General features: G+C 36.3%; 2 protein-coding genes across 3 annotated transcripts; one reads left to right on the forward strand and one right to left on the reverse strand.

Moving 5' to 3' along the window:
- Positions 1-948: 948 nt before the first annotated feature.
- On the reverse strand, positions 949-20009 carry LOC114321283 (tubulin gamma-1 chain). 2 transcript variants are annotated; one of them, XM_082869834.1, is made up of 12 exons: positions 19718-20009; positions 14038-14238; positions 12906-13017; positions 9085-9485; positions 8026-8079; positions 3859-3963; positions 3514-3588; positions 3373-3417; positions 3020-3148; positions 2064-2168; positions 1897-1974; positions 949-1116 (listed from the first exon to the last, which is right to left on the reverse strand). In XM_082869834.1, the coding sequence occupies exons 1-11, from the start codon at positions 19844-19846 to the stop codon at positions 1906-1908; spliced, it is 1425 nt and encodes a 474-aa protein (XP_082725960.1). In that variant the 5' UTR covers positions 19847-20009; the 3' UTR covers positions 949-1116; positions 1897-1905. The 2 variants fall into 2 exon arrangements, with proteins under 2 accessions (XP_082725960.1, XP_082725959.1); XM_082869833.1 differs by lacking the exon at positions 949-1116 and having other exon boundaries at positions 1737-1974.
- On the forward strand, positions 4469-6161 carry LOC145790873 (uncharacterized). The gene has a single exon (XM_082869835.1). The coding sequence runs from the start codon at positions 4854-4856 to the stop codon at positions 5931-5933; it is 1080 nt and encodes a 359-aa protein (XP_082725961.1). The 5' UTR covers positions 4469-4853; the 3' UTR covers positions 5934-6161.
- Positions 20010-21605: the final 1596 nt, after the last annotated feature.

The raw sequence follows: 21605 nt of genomic DNA on the forward strand, positions 1-21605 counted from the left end.
CAACCGCCCGCACATTTGCAAACCCTATCCGCACAAACCGCAAACCGCACTGCGGGCGGTTGCGGATTGACTTTTTCCCAAACCGCATAGATGCGGGCGGGTCAAAATCGAACCGCAAACCGCACAAAACCGATCCGCGAACACCCCTAGTTTATGTTTTCCTAAAAATAAACAAAAACCAGTTTATAAAATTTTTGTAAATATAAACTGAAAACGTAAACGTTACCAAACACACCCTTATAAATCAAAAAATTTATCAAACAGGTTTTTATTCGAGTTTTAAAAATTTTTGTAAATATAAACAGAAAACTGAAAACGTAAGTGTTACCAAACGGCACCTTAGTGTTATATTTTTATTACCTTATAATACAATATTCATATATTTGATATATAATAACAAATTTAACGTGTCACAATCGTGTCTTATATTTTTGAAAAATTGTCAAGTCACTACTTGACACAAACTACAAATGTTGGAAGAAAAATGAGAAGAACATGCCACACCCATACGTACGAAATAACACCATGAGGACAACACATGCAATCCCTCGACACAGAGTCGCACCACATGTATGCACCATAAGATATATATATATATATATACTCTCATCATCATATGATACCGTACTGAACAATTTGTCTACCTAAACATAAATGAAACCGCATAACATGCATGACATGTCTATATACCACATGGCAAGAATCTTTGAATGGACCGGAATCCCTTACTAGGTCTCGTTTGGGAATAGGTTTTTTTTAGTAATTTTTTAACTTTTTGGCTAAAATATGATGTAAAAAAAAACTAGTATGTTTGGGATGACTTTTTGATTTTTTACGAAAAAATGTGCAAAAAATAGAGAGAATGAAATATTTGACTTTTTAATATAAGTTGTTGACTTTTTGACTTTTTAATAACTTTTTGACTTTTTAACTAAAAAAGTTACTTGTCAAACGAGGCCTGGAGTAGTACTTTAAAAACCATATATACAATAAGAATCAATATACTCATTTTAACAGATAAAACATCAAAAAACGAGATATACCATGTTTACCATTGCGGCAAAAACCAGAACACAAATGTATCAGTCCCATTTTACTATGTTTCCTCCCGGTAACCTGCCATGAGTAAATTACAGGCAAGTCACATATCATCATCATAGCAATTTGAAAGAAAAGACTTTGAAAAGTAAATAATCCAAATCTAATTTTTATGGAGGGAACCATTGTTCAACCGTGTGGTGAAAAATAAGAAAAAAAGTTCATGGGATCAAAGTGATTCTAAATAAGAACTATTTTAAAGGGTGCTTTTCAGTTTTGTCACCACGAGTCAATTAATAGAGGACTATCAGAAGTGGAGGGGGAAGGTTGGGTAAGTTTTTGTGCCATTTCAAAAAGTATTCAAACCAGTCTCAGTATAATGTCAAAACTGTCCACCCAAGCCCAATTCATTGAGGTTTGACCATACCACGAATAAAAAATAAAAGGATTATTTAAGAAGAGTCGGGCTATGAGCACACCATATTCCACAGCCTACTGAGAAAATGCAGGTAGAAAATGGTGTGTATCTTATCTTACTCATTTAAGAAATATGAAATCTAGTCATGTCTCAGTATCCCTGACATGAGAAATTCAATGAATCTGACACAAAAGGGTCCAAATGGTCACAAAGGGTATCCGCTTGGTAGTACCATGAATAGATCATCAGTAGTATTAATCCCACAAAAACAAACTGAAAAGGTTCAAATATTAGAATTGCATAGACGTAGGTTCACATCAACATTCAACAAGCAATGCATGTACGAAGAGAGAGAGAGAGAACCAATTCATAATAAGAACTCAGTTTCAATAAATACACATAAGCCCAAGTGATTTCTAGGGACAAGAGCTGTAACATACTTGTTTAATTCACACTGCAAGTTTTGGATCCACTGTTCCTGTAACACTGCCTTCTCCAGTCAGAACGTGGTCTGGATCCTGAATAAATTCATTATATATAAAACCCATTAATGTAAGATTTATAACAAATTACAGACAGCAGAAAGAGGGGCCAAAGGGAGATTTACCTCCATTCCCCATTTGATGTAATCCGGGGATTCACATGCTTTGTATTCGTCAACCAAACTCTCAATTATGTCCCTTGATTCATCAAATTCTGAAAGATCATTGTCCTGTCCATGTTTCACATTATACTGGAATCAGACTTATGTGCAATTATACAAGCATTCTGTAAAGGAAGCCTGCCCAAAAAGATGAATATTGATCATGTGTTTTCTCTGAGGTGTTGACTACATCAGAAATCAATGACATGCTGCTAAAAAAATCAGGTAGTTTTCAACATCAGTTCCATCTTAGGTCAAATATTTAATTGTTATTCATGAGCTTGAGCGTAATTATATAAGGTATAAAAAAAATTAATGGTTTATAATGATATATGATAATCAAACATCTGACAAAACATTGGAGCTATGTTATACGGAATGTGGATCGTTTTAGTACATGAAACGGAAAAAGGAACAAGAACGGGAATGGGAACGTAGTATATCACATGCTCTAAAATATGGTACAATAAGGGTAGACTTGTATATATTACACTTCAGAACTGAAAGTACTTCTAGAATAATTTTCTTTCAACTATTAGGTATCCAATAAAACTTATATATATATACATATTCATTTTTGATGTTTTTGTCTTGTTAAAACTTAAGTCACCTTAGATTTTAGTTCATTATATTTGATGTTTTTTCCTCTTAAGGTTACATTTAAGAAAATATGTTGTTAAAAACTTTTGGGATTACTTTGGATCACTAAATTTACCGTTTTAGAATGAAAGTGTACCATGTTTCGAAACGTGTGTACCAATACGTAATTCACTAGGGCATTTAACATTTTCTAGTAACACAACATCGGAGCTTTGGAAGCAGAAAACGAAATGAATTTGTCAATAACAATAACAGTCTTCAATACATTGACTAACTAGAGCTGAAATATAATTACGATAGTAATGAGGTAGGCAACTTACAGCAAACATTGGGAACTTCCGATAGTTGTCAAGAAAGGCTTGCTTCTTTCTCAACTTCTCATACTGGCTTAAACACTTGCTGAAGAGGTGACGGATGCTAGTATGACTTGCGAGCATAAGTCCACTGACCTAATAAATGGAAAACGCAACATATTTCCTTGGTTATTATTTTTTTTTATAACTAACCTTCCCATAATAAGAACATCACCATGTAAAATATAAAATATCTAAACTTGTAAAACCAAGCTAAAAAAACAAAGAAAGAAATTCAGATTTCTTGTAACCTTTCAAGAATAGAAAACCTACAAAAAATTAAATAAGGAACTCACAGACAGAGAGAAGTAAAATCTTACCCTATGGGCAGTTTGAACATATGGAGATTTTCTGGACAAAGCAACCTGCAATAATGGAAAATTAAAAGTTAAACAGTAATTTCAAATAAAAAAGAAAATAATGAGTTCAAAATAACAGAAAAATAACTTTACGGGGTACACCTGAATGCTTGCAGGGCCCCATTCAATAAAATTAACAAGCTTTCTTTCACGTATTCTCTGCAAACTTTCATGAACCTGATTTGAGGACAGCAAGTGTTACTCATCAAACCATTGTCATCCTAACAGAAAACTACAAACTTCACATTAAAAATAAATACATAATGCCAACTCTAGAATATAATATATATCTCAATGAATTTGATGTGCGAGTGAGCAATTAAAATAAATAACTTGCATACCCTTCACAACTCCTTGCAAGATCAAATCACTGTGATAGGACTTAAAAAGCGCTTGATTTAGTTTCCACATGAAAATTTCAAAAATCATAATAACAATTATCATTACCTGTGTAGGGTCTACTTCTCCTTGAATAATATTCAATATTGATATGTATTTCGCCTGACTAGCTTCTTTTGTCCGAGCATAAGACGAGACCATGATATTCTTTGTCTGCAAAACGAATCTGTCAGAATCATGCCTACCAGTGCTTTGTTGAAAGGGTGGCCCTATTGTCAAGGAAGCCTTGGCTTTTGCCAGGGCAATTTATGATGAATGGATAAAAATGTCCTTCTGTGATCCCTTAGAAATTCTAACATGGGCAGCTTTGTCCGTTCAAATAAAAGTTTCCCTGAAAACATGTTAGAATTTACCTACACCTACCACCACCTACTACCACACCTACTACACCTACCACCAATTTACCTTCACCTACTCCACTACACACTCCACTTCACCTACCTCCACTTCACCACACACTCCACTTCACCTAACCCACTATCACCTCCACTACACCTACTACCACATTTTCTTCTATATATAGATTGTATAGGAATTGTAATTAATCAATCTTGTAATATATCAATCATCAATACATATTTCATTCTCTCTATTTTTCCATACATCAAATTTAACATGGTATCAGAGCTAGGTTAAGAACCTAGTAATTCTACTTCACCGGCGGGTGGCAGTCTCGCCTTGGCCGCCCGCCGGACCTCTACACATACCTTCACTCCGCTGCCACAAATTCCATAGCTGCTCTCTTCTATGCCAAACTGAAGAGCCCCAGGGCCCTTGTGAGCAAAATCATCCAAATCCGACTCCCTTGGCCCGAACCACTCCGCCAAGAACCGGTTCGCCGGGTGGACCTCCCTGGAAGGAAGATTGCATCCAAAATCACTCAGCAACGGGCACCCGGAGTCCGGACTCGGATTATTATTACCCGTCAAAAGCCGGTTCGGAAACTTTCGCCATCAGAGCCAAAAAACTGGTCGGAGAACTCTCACCGGTTTTTGAAACAGTGCGTCGTCGCCGGCAACATTGAAGCTTCCTACACTCTCGGCATGATCCGATTTTACTGTCTACAAAACCGAGGAAGCGGAGCGTCTTTGATGGCAAAGGCGGCGATTAGGTCTCACGCGCCGTCGCGGTACTCCCTTGCCGTGATTCAGTTCAACGGCAGCGGTGGTTCGAAAACCGACAAGGACCTCCGCGCCGGAGTCGCGCTCTGCGCACGCGCCGCCTACCTCGGCCACGTCGATGCGCTCCGCGAGCTTGGGCACTGCCTCCAAGACGGTTACGGGGCGCGCAAAAACGTCACCCAGGGGTTGCAAAACCACCAACAACGAAACAGGCCTTTTGACAGAACCAGAGGATTGAGACCTAGCTGGTTCAGCCTTTTGCATGTGAGGAAGATAGTGATGAAATCGGACGGGGAGCGAGAGGAAGCACTGAGCTTGCAGAGGATGGAGATGACGATATCGTCGGAGGTTGGAATGGACTATTCAGCAACCAGCAAGCTTGCCCTCCAATGGACATTTGATAATCTGATCGAAGCTGGCGATCTCGTTGTTGTCATCGATGTCCTCTCCCCCAAATCCGATCCGACCAATAAGCAGCTCTTTGAGGACACTGGATCACCTTTGATACCTCTGGAAGAATTCAGAGAGAATAATGTGTGCAAGAAATATGGACTGACTCCTGATGCAGAAGTTCTGGATATACTTCATACCATGTCAAAGACCAAAGGGGCAAAGGTTGTGGCAAAGGTGTACTGGGGGGACCCAAGAGAGAAGCTGTGTGATTCTGTGGGATATGAACCCACGTCCACTTTCTTTTTCTTCTCTATTATTTTACTCCTTCTTTGCACAGCACACGACACCCTGTTTTCTCTATGGTCTAAATTTTTATTTTTTTATTACTATTTATATCAAATCATCATGCTGCCTTTTACTCTCTCTCTGCCCATCCACCGCCCAATTTTATTTTTTTTTTATTATAAAACTTTTAGTTGGTGCTCTCCCCACTTTCCTTTTCCTTTTTTTTTTTATTTTATTTTTCGTAATCATTATCAAATATTATCCCCACTCATCCACACTCCTCTTTCCTTTTCTTTATTTTATTTTATTTTTCGTCATTATTAAAAAAAAAAAAAAAAAAAAAAAAAATTATATTTTATTATTATTATTATTTTTTTTTTAAAAAAAAAAAAAAAAATAATAATAATAATAATCCAGCGCACTTTCTTTTATATTTTACTATATATATATATATGTTTGTTTACAAATTTGCACAACAAACCATATTTTATTCATCTCCGGGATCAACCCCGATCACATTTTTACATAAAAAAAAAAAAAAAAAAAAAACAACACCAACAACGACAACAACAACAAAAAAAAAAAAACCAAACAATCACATCCACAGGCGGGATTTTGCTTCTCTACTCTGCTGCAGGTCTCTTCTTCTTACCTCCGTCCTGAACAGCTCTTGACGGTGTTGCCTCCGGATTTCCCCCGCCACCGAGCACATTTACTGCCTGCTCCTCCACTGCCGCATATGACGGCCCTCCAAATCGGAACATCACGGTGGCTTTCCGCTTCAGCTCCTTATTTTCTGCCCTTAGCACACTTATCTCTGCTCGCGCATCCTTATACATGCGTTGGAGCAGAGACAGCTGGGAGTTTAAATGCTGCACCTCATTTGTCCTACTCTGCAGCCGGTTCGACAGGTTTGTGACCGCCGTCATGCTTTCCACACATACCTTCAAAGTATACTGATTGGCCTCCACATCCGACAGCACTGCCATTCTTTGCTCCACCGACCGCATCGGAAAGTTCAACGGAGTATACCCAGCGGTGTTTGGTTGAGGTTCCAGTGCCACCGCACCAGTTCTCTCTCTCGTTGACTCGTTGAGGTCGGGAAAGAGGGTGAGCAGTCCACGGGAAGACGAGGACGAGGCCATTTTTCTGGGCAACAGAGTGTTACAGCGTATTACAGAGTTTCTCTCTCAGCACAACAGTGTTACAGCCTCTCTCTCTCAGCACAACGAAGAGTTTTACAGAGGATTTCGCAGTTTTTTTGCTTCTGCCTCGGCCTCAGCCTCTGTCTTATAGCCGAGGCAGCCACGCGCATCGCGCGCCTCTTACCACCAGCCGACAAACGGGCACGCAAGCCAAGGCGCCCACTTGCCTCGCCATCATGTCCGGCACGCCTTTTGATGGCACGCCTTTTTAAAAAATTGAGCGCACCTTTTGAGGATGCGATTTTTTAGGGGTCCGACAAGACTCTGTAAACTGTCCCGACATTGATTCCGGTTAGCTCCTTTATGGGTCCGACAAGACTCTGTAAACTGTCCCGACATAGATTCCGGTTAGTTTCTACAAGGGGTCCGACAAGACTCTGTAAACTGTCCCGACATTGATTCCGGTTAGCTCCTTTATGGGTCCGACAAGACTCTGTAAACTGTCCCGACATAGATTCCGGTTAGTTTCTACAAGGGTCCGACAAGACTCTGTAAACTGTCCCGACATTGATTCCGGTTAGTTTCTACAAGGGTCCAGCAAGACTCCGTAAACTGTCACAACACTGTCTTCTACAACGGTCCGACATGACCCCATAAACTGTCTTCTACAACGGTCCGACATGACCCCATAAACTGTCTTCTACAACGGTCCGACATGACCCCATAAACTGTCTTCTACATCGGTCTGACACCACCATACAGTGTCCTCTACAACGTTATGACACCACCATCCAGTGTCTTCACCAATGGTCTGACACGACCATACAGTGTCTCCTATCCTTTTTTATTTTTATGTATTTTCTTGTTTTGTTCCTCTCTTCAAACTCAAGTTGGTTAGTTTCTCTCCTCCTTGAGTTTGCGGGGGGCTGTTAGAATTTACCTACACCTACCACCACCTACTACCACACCTACTACACCTACCACCAATTTACCTTCACCTACTCCACTACACACTCCACTTCACCTACCTCCACTTCACCACACACTCCACTTCACCTAACCCACTATCACCTCCACTACACCTACTACCACATTTTCTTCTATATATAGATTGTATAGGAATTGTAATTAATCAATCTTGTAATATATCAATCATCAATACATATTTCATTCTCTCTATTTTTCCATACATCAAATTTAACAAAACAACCTGGCTACCTAGGCAATAAGGCCACCCTTGTTGAAAAAGCATATGACAAAGTTTCTCTTGCCTGCAGAAGTCTCCTCATGACATCCAGTACAGTAGTTTTACGAATCACATTAGCCTGCCAAGAAGGGATATATCTGCATCAGATTGCAGGTTAAATCTTCCAAAAAATGCCTAATTCACATGCTTAAAATATGATTATAAAACACCAAAATCTTAAGTTAGATAAAGAATAGATTACGGACTCTGAAAGGTTTTTCCTTCCGCACTTCCAAGATCCAATTGCAGCTTTAGACTAATTGGAGTATTGAACCAGAAATTTTGAATTCCAAAAAATAACTTGCAATCATCTTATTCCACTCTTTAAATTATTATGGCATGTGAAAACCAAAAAAAAAAATAAATTTGTCTCTATTCATTCTTTTACTTGTCAGACCAGTGAGAGAACTGGATGGAAATATGAATGTGAAATAAAAATGCAAAAGACCTGAAGACTATCATTCCTCCTTTCTTGAAAAACCAAGCTCAATGACCTCAGTTTCTAGTTTCTAGCATGGTCAAATTGGACATGCTTCATATTTGCAATCACTAGTTATCATTACCAACACGTGAAAGAAAACAAAACAATGTCCCAACACTAAAATTATAAATGATAAAATGAAAATTATTCCGCTCATATTATAATCTCCTTTCTAAAATGTATTCCACACTGCCAAGCAAAAGACATTTTTGAATAGATAAATGGTGAGCTTTTGCAACCTGAAACTCAGATGAATATACATTACACTATGTTAGGAAAGCTCTGTAAATTGTAATTCAACCAATCTTAGACTCTCAACGATATTACTAAGGTGCCATAAAAAATGGAATAGCACAAGAGTATCAGATCATTTTCCAGGCCTAGAATTAAATCTCAATTTCATTTAAACTACTTTGATAGAAGGAAATAGTAAATGCTTCCCTAAAAAGATGAGAAAATGATATCATGTGAAACACAAACTTAAAGAAGTTCTAAGCAGATAAAACAAGAAGATTAATTAATCTGCTACAAAAGTACTAATAATCAATCAATCGATTACGGAGAAATATTATGAACATGACAACATGAGAATCTAAATCTTACCTGACGTTCCACTGTGAGTGGTGTATATCCGGTCATTAGAAAATGGCATCTTGGTGTTGGTATTAACGAGGCAAGAAGGCCAACTAAGTCATTGTTCATGTATCCTGGATAACGTAATGTGGTTGTGCTTGCTGACATGACAGTAGAAACTAAAGAATTTGTTTGAGCAAAAGTAGGAGTTGTAAGATGAAGTCGCTCCACAGCAATTCTATTAAGCGCAGTATTATCAAGAACGACAACACAATCAGCATTCAGTGTAAGTCGCTTGAGTGTCAAAAGTGAATTGTAAGGCTGGACCACGACATCACTTGTCTCCATTTGGTTAGGAAATACACTATATGTCTGAACAAGCTTTTTGCTGTAGCGATCATTCAGAGTCTCCAAAAGATATGAACCCATACCTACATAAAATCAAGCAATTATTGGTTCAAGAAAAAAACACCAAAAGTTAAAACCATTCAACAATTTCGCTGGCAAGAGTAAAAAAGCAATCGTATTTGTGCTATCATATAACTACCAAGAGCTATGGTGGCCAAGAAATCGTTGACCATTACTATCACTATAAGGATCCACAAGGATGCAAAATTTAAGTTAATTTATTCTATAAATTGTAGTACGCTAAGTTCAGTTCGGGCCAAGTTTACCAATTAAGCAGAGGGGATAAACAAAATGTGTCATTTAGTTCATTCTAAATTTGCAATGATGGATCGATTTGGAATTTGTTGAAAAGTAATACTGTTAAAATTGAGATATTATTGATTGATTAATTGATTGATGTATTACAAGGAGTCCTATTATATAGAAGAGGATTTGGGTAGTAGGTGAGGAGTAGGTGAGGGTAAATTGGTGGTAGGTGTAGTAGGTGTGGTAGTAGGTGGTGGTAAGTGTAGGTAAATTCTAACAGCCCCCCGCAAACTCAAGGAGGATAGAAACTAACCAACTTGAGTTTGAAGAGAGGAACAAAACAAGAAAATACATAAAAAATAAAAAATGATAGGAGACACTGTATGGTCGTGTCAGACCGTTGGTGAAGACACTGTATGGTGGTGTCATAACGTTGTAGAGGACACTGTATGGTGGTGTCATAACGGTGTAGAGGACACTGGATGGCGGTGTCAGACCGATGTAGAAGACAGTTTATGGGGTCATGTCGGACCGTTGTAGCAGACAATGTTGTGACAGTTTACGGAGTCTTGCTGGACCCTTGTAGAAACTAACCGGAATCAATGTCGGGACAGTTTACAGAGTCTTGTCGGACCCATGAAGGAGCTAACCGGAATCAATGTCGGGACAGTTTACAGAGTCTTGTCGGACCCATAAAGGAGCTAACCGGAATCAATGTCGGGACAGTTTACAGAGTCTTGTCGGACCCTTAAAAAATACACTGTATGATGGTGTATATAGGCTGCCCAAATATAGATATATATGGATATATATAGTGAGCCCTCAAAAGTCGCGCCCTCAAAAGGCGCGCCCACTTTATCAAAAGATGTGCCATGAAAAGGCGTGCCAGTTTGTCGGGCGTCAAGAGGCGCGCGATGCGCGTGGCAGCCTCGGCTATTTAACCAAGACGAAGGCAGAGGCTGAGGCAGAGAAAAACTGAGAGAAACCTCTGAAAAATCCTTCGTGTTGCTGAGAAAGAGAGTTCCGTTTGCGGAGAGAGATAGTCTGTAATACTCTGTTGCCCAGAAAATAGTTTGTAACACTTTGTTGCCCAGAAAATGGCTTCGTCTTCCCGCGGTCTGCTCACCCTCTTTCCCGACCTCAACGAGTCAACAAGAGAGATTACTGGAGCGGTGGCACTGGAACCTCAACCAAGTGCCCTGGAGTTTGCTCCGTTGAACTTTCCGATGCGGTCTGTGGAGCAAAAAATGGCAGTGCAGTCGGATGTGGAGGCCAATCAGTATACTCTGAAGGCATGTGTGGAAAGCATGACGGCGGTCACAAACTTGTCGAACCGGCTGCAGAGTAGGACAAATGAGGTGCAGCATTTAAACTCCCAGCTGGCTCTGCTCCAACGCATGTATAAGGATGCGCGAGCAGAGATAAGCGTGCTAAGGGCAGAAAACAAGGAGCTGAAGCGGAAGGCCACCGTGATGTTCCGATTTGGAGGTCCTCCATATGCTGCAGTGGAGGAGTATGGGGGAGTGAACGTGCTTGGCGGACAAGGAAACACGGAGGCAACACCGGCAAGGGCCGCCCAAGACGGAGGCAAGAAGAAAAGACCGGCGGCAGAGTAGAGAAAAATCCCACTGTGGGTGTGGTTGTTGTGTTGGTGGTTTTTTTTTTTTTTATGATGTAAAATTGTGATCGGGGTGGAGCCCCGGCATGAAGAAATGACAAGTGTGTGGAATGTTTGTGGTGTTATTTTGGTGATTTTTGTTTTTTTGTTTTTTTGTTTTTTTTTTTTTTTAATAGATATATATTCTATAATGGGTGCTGGCAACAGCACATGGAGAGGAATAAAGTGTGTTTTCAAAAAGGATTTTTTTATTTTTATTTTTATTTATTTATTTATTTATTTATTTAAAATAAAAAAAGAAAGATAAAATAAAATAATCGTGAGTGGGGTGCAAAAGGTGGTGGAGTAACTCAGTTGCTTTGAGAATATAGTAGAATAAACAGATACATATATATATATATATATATTAAAATAAAATAAAGTTAAAAAAAAAGAAAAGCCGGACACACTCACAACAAGAGTGAAGGCATGTGATAAAATAAAATAGAAAAGCAGTGGGTTGTTTTGTTTTGTATAATAATAATACTAATAAGAATAGAAAGTTGGCAAAATAAAATAGTGGGTGTACTTGAGTGCGTCTTTGAAACTATACGCTGGTTTTGATAAAAACCGTGGGCCAAATTACCACCTACGTGAGTCACTTCCCCATGTGCCAACATCAATCAGCTCATCTTCCTAGTCATTACAGAACCTGGACAGGAGCCACATGCTCCTTGTAGCTTCAACCTCACAACATTGCCATCAATTTCGTGTAGTGCCACATTACCACCATCGGCAAGGAGATACGGTCGAATGTCGTCCAACACACTCTCCACATTTTCTACTGTTAGGGACAACTCCACAGCTGAATCTGGCGTGGCAACCGTCTTTACAACTCGCCTGTGTATCCCAGTGGGCACGGAACGTGCAAAGCTCCGCTGCACCAGATTGCTTCTCTCAGATAGAAAAATTCGAGGGCCAAAGATGGAGTTCTTGAAGGGTGAAGAGGGGTGGAAGAAAGGTGTTGTGGATGGAGAGGAAAGAGAACAAGAAGGTTCGAGGGTTTGTTGGGCCCTGCAGACAGAATATGATGGGTTCAACACCGCAGTCTGCATCTCTCTCTCACTCCCTCGGTTTCTCTCCCTGAGCTCCAACAGATGAATCTACTACGGGTTTGTTTGGTTCGAGCAGGGGATGATGGGAAGGTATGTGTAGAAAATAAGCGGAATAGGTTGAGGTCCGGCGGACGGCTAAGGTGAGGTTGCCGTCCGCCGGTGAAGCGAAAAAATAGTAGGTTCTAAACCTGCTCTGATACCATGTTAAAATTGAGATATTATTGATTGATTAATTGATTGATGTATTACAAGGAGTCCTATTATATAGAAGAGGATTTGGGTAGTAGGTGAGGAGTAGGTGAGGGTAAATTGGTGGTAGGTGTAGTAGGTGTGGTAGTAGGTGGTGGTAAGTGTAGGTAAATTCTAACAAATACCATATATTGTAACATATACTTTGAAATAATACATCTTAAATAATTAAATTTCACAACATTAACTAATTTTCCAAACTCTTGATATAAACAAATGTTATAGAGGAGCTGGACCTGAGCCTGTTCCTCCAGCAATTGAATGGCATAAAACAAAACCTTCGAGGCTATCACTTCCGTCAGCTTCTCTGTCAATCATGTCCATTATGTCCTCCTCAACACCCTTCCCCTGATAAAAAAAATAAATAATAGAAACATCAGCATATGACGTATGCTAGTGACTCACAAGACCAACCAAAAAAAATTACAAAACAAGGCAATGATAGAAGCTCAAAATACAGATTCAAATCCAGGGGCAGCCATTTTGAGACAATAACACCCAGTACCACATATTGGCAATACCAGCACTGGGTTATAGCCCTTTTTGAACCTTACACTTCTCTTAGGCTTTTAAGACAATCAAACATGTTATATAAACGGAAAATTTGAATTTTTTTATCGGTACACTTTTTTTTTCTTTTTTAACTAAAACAAAGTTCTAAATACGTTCAGAGTATATCCACCACATTTTTAGGAGTGTCAACCTGGTCTCCAAAATTATAAATCTTGTTTAGATTATACAGAAAATGTATCAAGGAGTATTCAAGAAGCGTCTGTCTCTGACACAAATGCCAGCACCTTGTTATAGGTGTTCACGCTTCTAAGCTGTAGATTATAGGTAAGTGATTACAACAAGTGAGTGCTGAATACATGATCAATGAGATCACTTCAGATTTGGCTAAAAAAACCTGAAAAAGTGTTGTTTTATGGAATAATGTCCTTTTAAGCAGTTATTATATATTTCTTTGGTGGTAATGAGTTGTTAAAAACTTGTGAAGAAATCTGCTAGTCTTTTCCTTCCAGGGACAAGAATAGGACACAACAAAAATCTCACTACAAATTTACCCTATTACATAATGATATACACTTCTGCTACTCATTTCCTTCCAGGGACAAGAATAGGACATAACAAAAATCTCACTACAAAAATTTAAACATTTGCACATACTTAAGATTCCTACATAATTGAAAATTCAGTTTAACATCAAACATAATTTTACAAATGAAGCAAGGCAATCAAATAATCACTAAATGCAAGCATATGTTTCACTTAAGTGTAGAACTTTCACAATATGAAGATCTCTAGTTGCACAGACAAATTAGTTGGAGTGTCCAGATAAGCTCACTAGACAAAGAGAAACTAATGAACCTGATGATATCCACTGGCCCAATTATTCCCAGCACCCCCTCCATGATCTGAAACAAATATGTTCTCATGATTGTAGAGATTTCGATATTCACTATTCTGAATACCATTAATAACCCTGGGCTCCAAATCAATCAGTAAAGCTCGTGGTATGTAGTGCTGATCATCAGCTTGGTAGAAAAACACATCTTTCCTGTCACCTCCCTGTGGCATTTACAATTCAGTGTATTTAATCACAAGCCACCATGTTCATGCTAAGTATGATAAGTAACTTATAAAGAGATATTTGTAGTGAGGAATCACCAATGTGAAATGAAGTCGACAAAGTTCCAATTGAATGTTATTAGAGTGCCAAGAATGAGGCTTCAAGAAAAGGGATACTCGTATTCCAGTGCATATGTATTAAATATGCTACACTACAATATGGAGGAGGGCATTACCCTTAAAATTTCATTCTAAGTAACAATTATACATCAGGAAATGCACCAGTTTTATGAATCTGAATCATGAATTAGAGTCAAGAATGGACCCTAACCTGTATAAACCACATTTACATGTGTGCTCCTCTGCCTTTATTTATAGATTTATTTTTACAAGTTCCCTCTGCCTCAATTGTTGAAATATGTATGACTAGCGTATGCCCATGCAAGGCACGGTGTAAATAATGTTAGGATTAGAATAAAATTGTAATCCTAACACTATTTAAATTTATTTTTTAATTTGATAAAATCACAAATTTATTATAAAATTTTGGAATTCTCACAAAACTCCTCACGAAAACTCGCTTTTGCTTATGTAATATATACCTAAATAGATAGATGTGCCTAGCTTACATACAACTTTTACAGGCATACATACAATACTGCTTTTGCTTATATAATTATAAAGAAATTGTATGTATGCCTAAAGGCACGGTGTAAGTAATGTTAGGATTAGAATATAATTATAATCCCAATACTATTTAAATTTATTTTTAAATTTAATAAAATCACAAATTTATTATAAAATTTTGGAGTTCTCACAAAACTCCTCACGAAAACTCGTTTTTGCTTATATAATATATAGCTAGATAGATAGATGTGCCTGGCATACATACAATTTTCACAGGCATACATACAATGGCCCCGTTTGGTAGAGCTGTGGGAAAGTGATTATAAATTATACCTTAACAGATTATAGCTTACAGCTGTGAGCATAAGCTGGTAACCTGTTTGGTGTAGCTGTGAGATTATAGATTTAAGTTGCAGAATAGTGTTTGGTAAATAAGCTGTAAAATAGCTTTTTTTGTATAATTGACTTTCTGGCCCTTATATGATATAAAAATAATAATTTTGTCATTTTTTTTTTCCAATTTTAATTTAAAAAAATTATTTCATTAATAAAAGTTAATATAATTAGTATTAATTAGTATCAACTAATATAAAAATTATTACACTTGATAAAATGTAATTAATATCAAATAATATTAATATTATTTGATACTAATTATTATTATTTTTTAATATAATTCTTTTTAATACTAATTACAATTAAATTGTTATAATGTTAATATAATTCTTTTAATATTAATATAATTATTATAATGTTAATAGAATTCTTTTTTTAATTTATTATTCTTTTTCATTACAATAAAATTGTGTAATTGATTTAATTCTTTTAATATTAATATAATTATTATAATGTTAATATAATTCTTTTTTTAATTTATTATTCTTTTTCATTACAATTAAATTGTGTTATTTATTTAATGGATATGAATTGCACAATTTATTTCAATATTAATAAATTATTTTGATTATTTTATTTTTTATTTTTATTTCAATTTATTTTGTTCAATATTATTTTTATTATTTTGTTTTTAATTATTATTTTTTGTTTAATTTATTTAATTTTTTTCCTTCCTCTTCCTTCCTGAGCCTCCGTACGCTGCAACCCTAGCCTCGATCTTCCTCATCGCCGGTGGTCTGCAACAGAGAAGAGAGAGACGAGATCGAGTGAGATTGCAGATCAGATCTAGGGTTTCCTCTGGTTTCGAGAGCTTCTACACCTTCGAGAGTAGATCGCGCGAGAGCAGATCGCAACGGGGAAGATCGAGATGACGACGGCGCTAGGGTTTCCTCGAACGGGGAAGATCGAGATGACGATCGAGAGAGAGAGAGAGAAGAGAGGTCGCGATGACGATGGATGTTGTGTTGTGTTGAGGATGAAAATGAGTGTCGGATGCCTTGAGATCACAATGACGGAGATTACCTGGACCGCCGGAAATCACTTCCACACTCGCCGGAAATCACCTCCATCGAGAGAGAGAGAGTGAATAGTGTTTTCAGATGGGATTATATAATGGCATTTTCGTAAATAATGGAGATTAGGAGGGGCATTTCAGTCATTTAGCCCCTCCCCAAACAGCTGCGCGCATAAGTCTTTTTTTTAAGCATCTCCAGAGCAACTTTAAATTTAAGTTGAAATTTGGCTTAAATTAAGCCATAAGCTATCCTCATAAGCTATACCAAACGCACCAATATAGCTTAATTTAAGTCAAAAGCTGCTTTAAGTTGAAATTAAGTTTTACCAAACACCCACAACATTGCTTTTGTTTATATAATTATATGAAAATTGTATGTATGCCTGAAGGCACGGTGTAAATAATGTTAGGATTAGAATATAATTTTAATCCCAACACTATTTAAATTTATTTTTTAATTTGATAAAGCACAAATTTATTATAAAATTTTGGAGTTCTCACAAAACTCCTTACGAAAACTCGCTTTTGCTTATATAATATATAGCTAGATAGACAGATATGCCTAGCATATATACAATTTTCGTGGGCATACATACAATACTGCTTTTGCTTATATAATTATATGAAAATTGTATGTATGCTCGTAATGTTCTAGTATATTACGGCATACAAACATTATATGGAAATATGTGTAAAATATATTGAACAAAAAGAAGAAAATAAAAAAAATAAAAAAATAGAGAGAAAAATAAAAATTGGAGAAAATAATAATAAAAAATTAAAAGGAAAAGAGAAAGGAAGGTAGGATCGTGGGATTATGAAAGGATGGGTTAGAAAAAGAAAAAGAAAAAGTAAGAAAGAGACATGGGAAAATAGAAAATGTACATGTAGAATATTTTTTGAAAAATATATCTCAGCTGTTGTTTTATAATTTGAATAAATCTGAGCTGTCTAAATGTCTTAGTAGGACAAATTCAAAAACCATCTTCCTTTATTATATAAATATTGAAGATTCATATGAGGTCTAAATTTACGAAGTCTATCAGGTATTCAATATATTTAAAAATAATAATTAATTGTTCATATTCATTTAATTTGTGGACTAAAAAATTAATTAATATAATCTCCACTACACACAGTAAAATCTGACTCCTAATTCTGGGATCGCAGACTATGAAGCTACTCTGAAATGGCTCCCGTACGCGTATCAGATACATATCGGATACGAATACGCGTCCGATACGGCAGGATACGTATCAGATACGGAAAATAAGTATCCTTTTTTTTTTTTAATTTTTTGAATTTCGGATACGTTTGGGATATGCGAGGATACTTTAGGGATATGCTTGGATACTTTCGGGATACGGCGGGGCGAAAAAATAATTTAAAAAACTTATAATGGGGTCAAATTGTAAAATAACAAAAGTTATGTAAAATAAAACAAAAAAAAAACAACCAACCAAGCCCTAGCAGCAGCAGTAGCAGTAGCAAAGAAGGAGGAACAGCAGCGTCGTCTCTCTAGACAGTAGCGTCGTCGATTAGGTTTGCGAGTAGCAGCGTCGTTGTGTCGATCAGGTTCGTCCCTCTCTCTCTCCCTTTCGCTTCCTCTCTCTCTTTCCCTCTCGCTCGATCTCACTGTCTCTCTCTCCTACTCCCTCTCGCTCGATCTCTCTGGACTGATAGACTCGATCTCACTCACTCTCTCTTTTGCTCTCGCTCGATCTCTCCCTCTTCCTCTTTCGTCTCGTCTTGCTCTCCTCTCTCTTTCTTTCGATCTCCTGTTGGTTGTTGCTGTTTTTATAATACACAATTTTTTTCTTTTTTCTTTCTTTTTTTCTTTTTTTATAATATACTCTTTGTTCTTTAAGATCTATAAAATGAAATCAATATTAAATTTGAAATTATAGGGGAAATTTTTTTCTCAATTTCTCTAGTAAAATTTACAGATTCTGAAATGAAAACTAAGAAATTTCATGTTTTCACATTGGCCCCATTTGATATCATTTATATGTTAGCTTTTATACTTATAAAATTTTAGATTATTAGTTTAAAAGAATTAAAATAAGTTGTAAATGTGTTTGGTTATGAAAAAAGTTGAACCTATTTGGCTAAATAAATTGTCACATTTTTTTTTTTTTTTTGCAAAAAATATCATTATGGTTTGTAAATTAGTTACTGTGCTAAATATTAGATTTTTTTTGGTGCTAAATAAAACAATTTTAGATTAGTAGTTTAAAAGGACTAAAAATTGTTTAAGTTTTATTTTTATGTATGTTACATTACTAAAAATTGTGAAAATAATATTTTTTACAAACGTATCCCCGCCGTACCCGTATCCTAGTTTTTCAAATTTTGTCGTATCGCCGTATCCGTATTGTATCGTACCAGTATCCCGTATCCGTATCCGTATCCGTATCCGTGCTTCCTAGATCGCAGACTTTTCCATATAATATGAATAAAAATAAATTAACAAAAAGGTGAAAATACAAATTAAAAAACAAATAGAGTGAAAAATAAAAATGGGAGAAAATAAAAAAATAAAAAGAAAAGTGAGAGGAAGGTGGAATCATGGGATCGTGGAAGGTGGAATCATGAGATTATAGAAGGATGGGTGAGAAAAGAAAAAAAGTAAGAGAGAGAAGCGGGAAAATAAAAAATGTACATGTAAGATATTTTTTGAAAAATATATCTCAACCGTTGTTTTATAATTTGAATAGATCTGAGCCGTCCAAATGTTCTAGTAGGACAAATGTTTGTAGGATAAATTTAAAACCTGCTTTATTATATAGATGTTATATATAAAATGTATAGATGCGAGTCAAGTTCAATGTACATGAATTGTGAACAGAAAATCCAAGTAGAAGTAACACTTAAAAGTAAAACCAAAACAATATATTTAATCACATTTGTTTGTGACAAAATTACAAACCTGATAATGTTAGATGATTTAGTACCTATTTGAGAAATTAATAGAGCAATGATATTTATTCACAGTCCTCTCACTCTCCATTTTTTTGTCTAAAAATGAAGTGTGAATAGCATTGCTCAATTGATAGTAGAGAATCATATTAATCCAAACAGACAGCCAATCTGCGCCATTTCTTCACTAAGAAAGTGTAAGAAAAGAAAAGAAAATAAATTAAAATTTCCAGCCTCGGCTCAAATATAGACACAGAAACTACACATGTACACATATATTTATATGCATAACACTCTCACAACTGAGCCTAATTCAACTATTTACCTTAAAATCTCAATTCTTAATTTATAATTCCTTTTCAACATTAAACACAAATTTACATTCGTTTTCTTTCTTTTTGCTTATTTTTCTCGGCAACCAAACGGATAATGGGTATACCGAATCAAAACATATGCACTGAAAACCAAATATCCAAATTTAAAAAAAAAAAAAAAAAAAAAAGAAGGTGAAAATGAGCGAACCTGAGTAGCGAAATCTTCGAGAATGCCGTCTTTGCTGATGCCGTGCTCGAGGCAGAGTTGCTTCCAGAACTCCATCCCGATCTGGTTCCCGCATTGTCCCACCTGCAGTGTGATTATTTCTCTTGGCATTCTTTTCTTTTCTTTTCCTTCGTTTTCCCGAGAAAATTTAGGGGTCCGATCTGAGAAAATTGGGGCTATGCCGGGGCACTCTCTTTTGAAAAAGAGAAGAGGGAGTAGTAATGATGACTGCACTTGTGCGCCGGCAAATTTTATTGTACGCCGCCGATTGTACTGTCTTATGCAGTGTGCGTTGGGTAAGTTGGGCTAAGAGTGGTTTGGGCCATGATGGTCCAATCTGGGCTGGTTATAATTTTCATGGGCCCGATTGTCTGTGGGCCCGATACAAGCAGGCCTTAGTGTGTTTCAACCTTTTTCTTTTCGTTTTCAAATATTAAAAAATTCCAACATTTTTTTTTTTAATATATAGCGCATATTTGATTAATATTTCCCACCACAATGTGATTTTTAAAATTTTTATGAGTGCATTTGAGAAAATCAAATTATATGAAGTTTTACTCGTTTGAGAGAGATGTTAAAGTAAGTGTTTAAATTTAAGCTTCTGATCTCTATATTCCTAGACCCTCAGCAAGCCATATATTCGCAATACAATATTATAAGTAAGTCAACTTTATTTTTTTGAATTATTTATCTAGCTAAAATCTTTGCCCAATATAGAAAATGGAATTATATTAATCACTTTCAGAGGAGCAAATCTCATTTTTCCTTTATGGCAAAAAAACTCAACTAGATGGGGATCATCAAATTTGTCAATTTATACTCTCTTTTATAATAGTCTCTCACATATGACATTTTGCCTTTAAAATTGAGATTTTTTATTTTTTTTTGAAAATAAAATAATAACCTTTATAATATTAGAACAAGTTGTCAAATTATTACATTTTGAGATGTAGTTGCCAATGTCAAAGAGATGCTCTTGTGTTGTCCTTGTTATGGTTAGATCTGCTGTTCAAAAACTATTATTCCAATTTTTGGATCCTTATAGCATACATGTATTAATGCCTTCTCATTCACAATGCTTGTTCAATTAAATATAAAAAAGAAAGAAAAAAAATTGAAGTTGGATCAGCCAATTCTACTTTTTCATTGTGATTTTAAAAACAAAGAATCATAAAATTTAGCAAAATTTGTAATAATTCTACAAACATATAATTAATTATAGAAATGACCACAAAAAGTAAGTATGACCATAAATATCACGCAGTGAAGTCCACTACTGAAGTGATTATTACTCTTCTGTCGGCTCAAGTTTTACTTTGTAGGACTCCACTTGTGTTGACTGAATTTATAATTGATTCTCAAAAATTATTGTGTCAGTGGTGACAATGTTACGAATGCCTCTTGACTTTTAACAGTTCTGCTGGGTAGCTCGAAACTAGTTGATCCGAATGGTTTAAAAATGTAAAGCGACGTCATTTTGTATTTTTTTTCTTTCTTCTTCTTCGTTCCGTCTTCGTCTTCCTTCCTCCTCTCTTTTCTGGCTCAAACATTTGTGAACATTCACAAAATTGAACTGGTCTGTGCAGAAAAGAGAGGAACATTTGTGATCAACATTTGTACATTTGTGATCAACATTTGTGAAAGAAAGTGGGTTGAACATTTGTGATCAACACTTTCTTCATCTTCTTCAACATTAGTGAACTGGTCTGTACAGAAAAGAGAGGAGGAAACCCACTTTCTTTCACAAATGTTGAACATTGACAAAATTGAAGTTGAACATTTCTTCATCTTCTTCTTCCTCTACTTTTTTTCCCTAAAAACTACCAAACCCATCACAAAATTGAAGCAAACCCACTTCTCTCTCTAAAAA

The sequence above is a fragment of the Camellia sinensis genome, chromosome 5, assembly GCF_055761805.1.
Source record: "Camellia sinensis isolate YWXY chromosome 5, ASM5576180v1, whole genome shotgun sequence".
In the NCBI taxonomy this organism is placed as follows: Eukaryota; Viridiplantae; Streptophyta; class Magnoliopsida; order Ericales; family Theaceae; genus Camellia; species Camellia sinensis.

Coding starts and splice junctions, on each gene's coding strand:
- LOC145790873 (XM_082869835.1), top strand. CDS start 4,854: ATGATCCGATTTTACTGTCTACAAAACCGAGGAAGCGGAGCGTCTTTG.
- LOC114321283 (XM_082869834.1), bottom strand. CDS start 19,846: ATGCCAAGAGAAATAATCACACTGCAGGTGGGACAATGCGGGAACCAG. Junction 3,964..8,025: donor TCATGAGGAGACTTCTGCAG/GCAAGAGAAACT, acceptor TTCGTTTTGCAG/ACAAAGAATATCATGGTCTC. Junction 3,149..3,372: donor ATGTTCAAACTGCCCATAGG/GTAAGATTTTAC, acceptor TCCATTTATTAG/GTCAGTGGACTTATGCTCGC.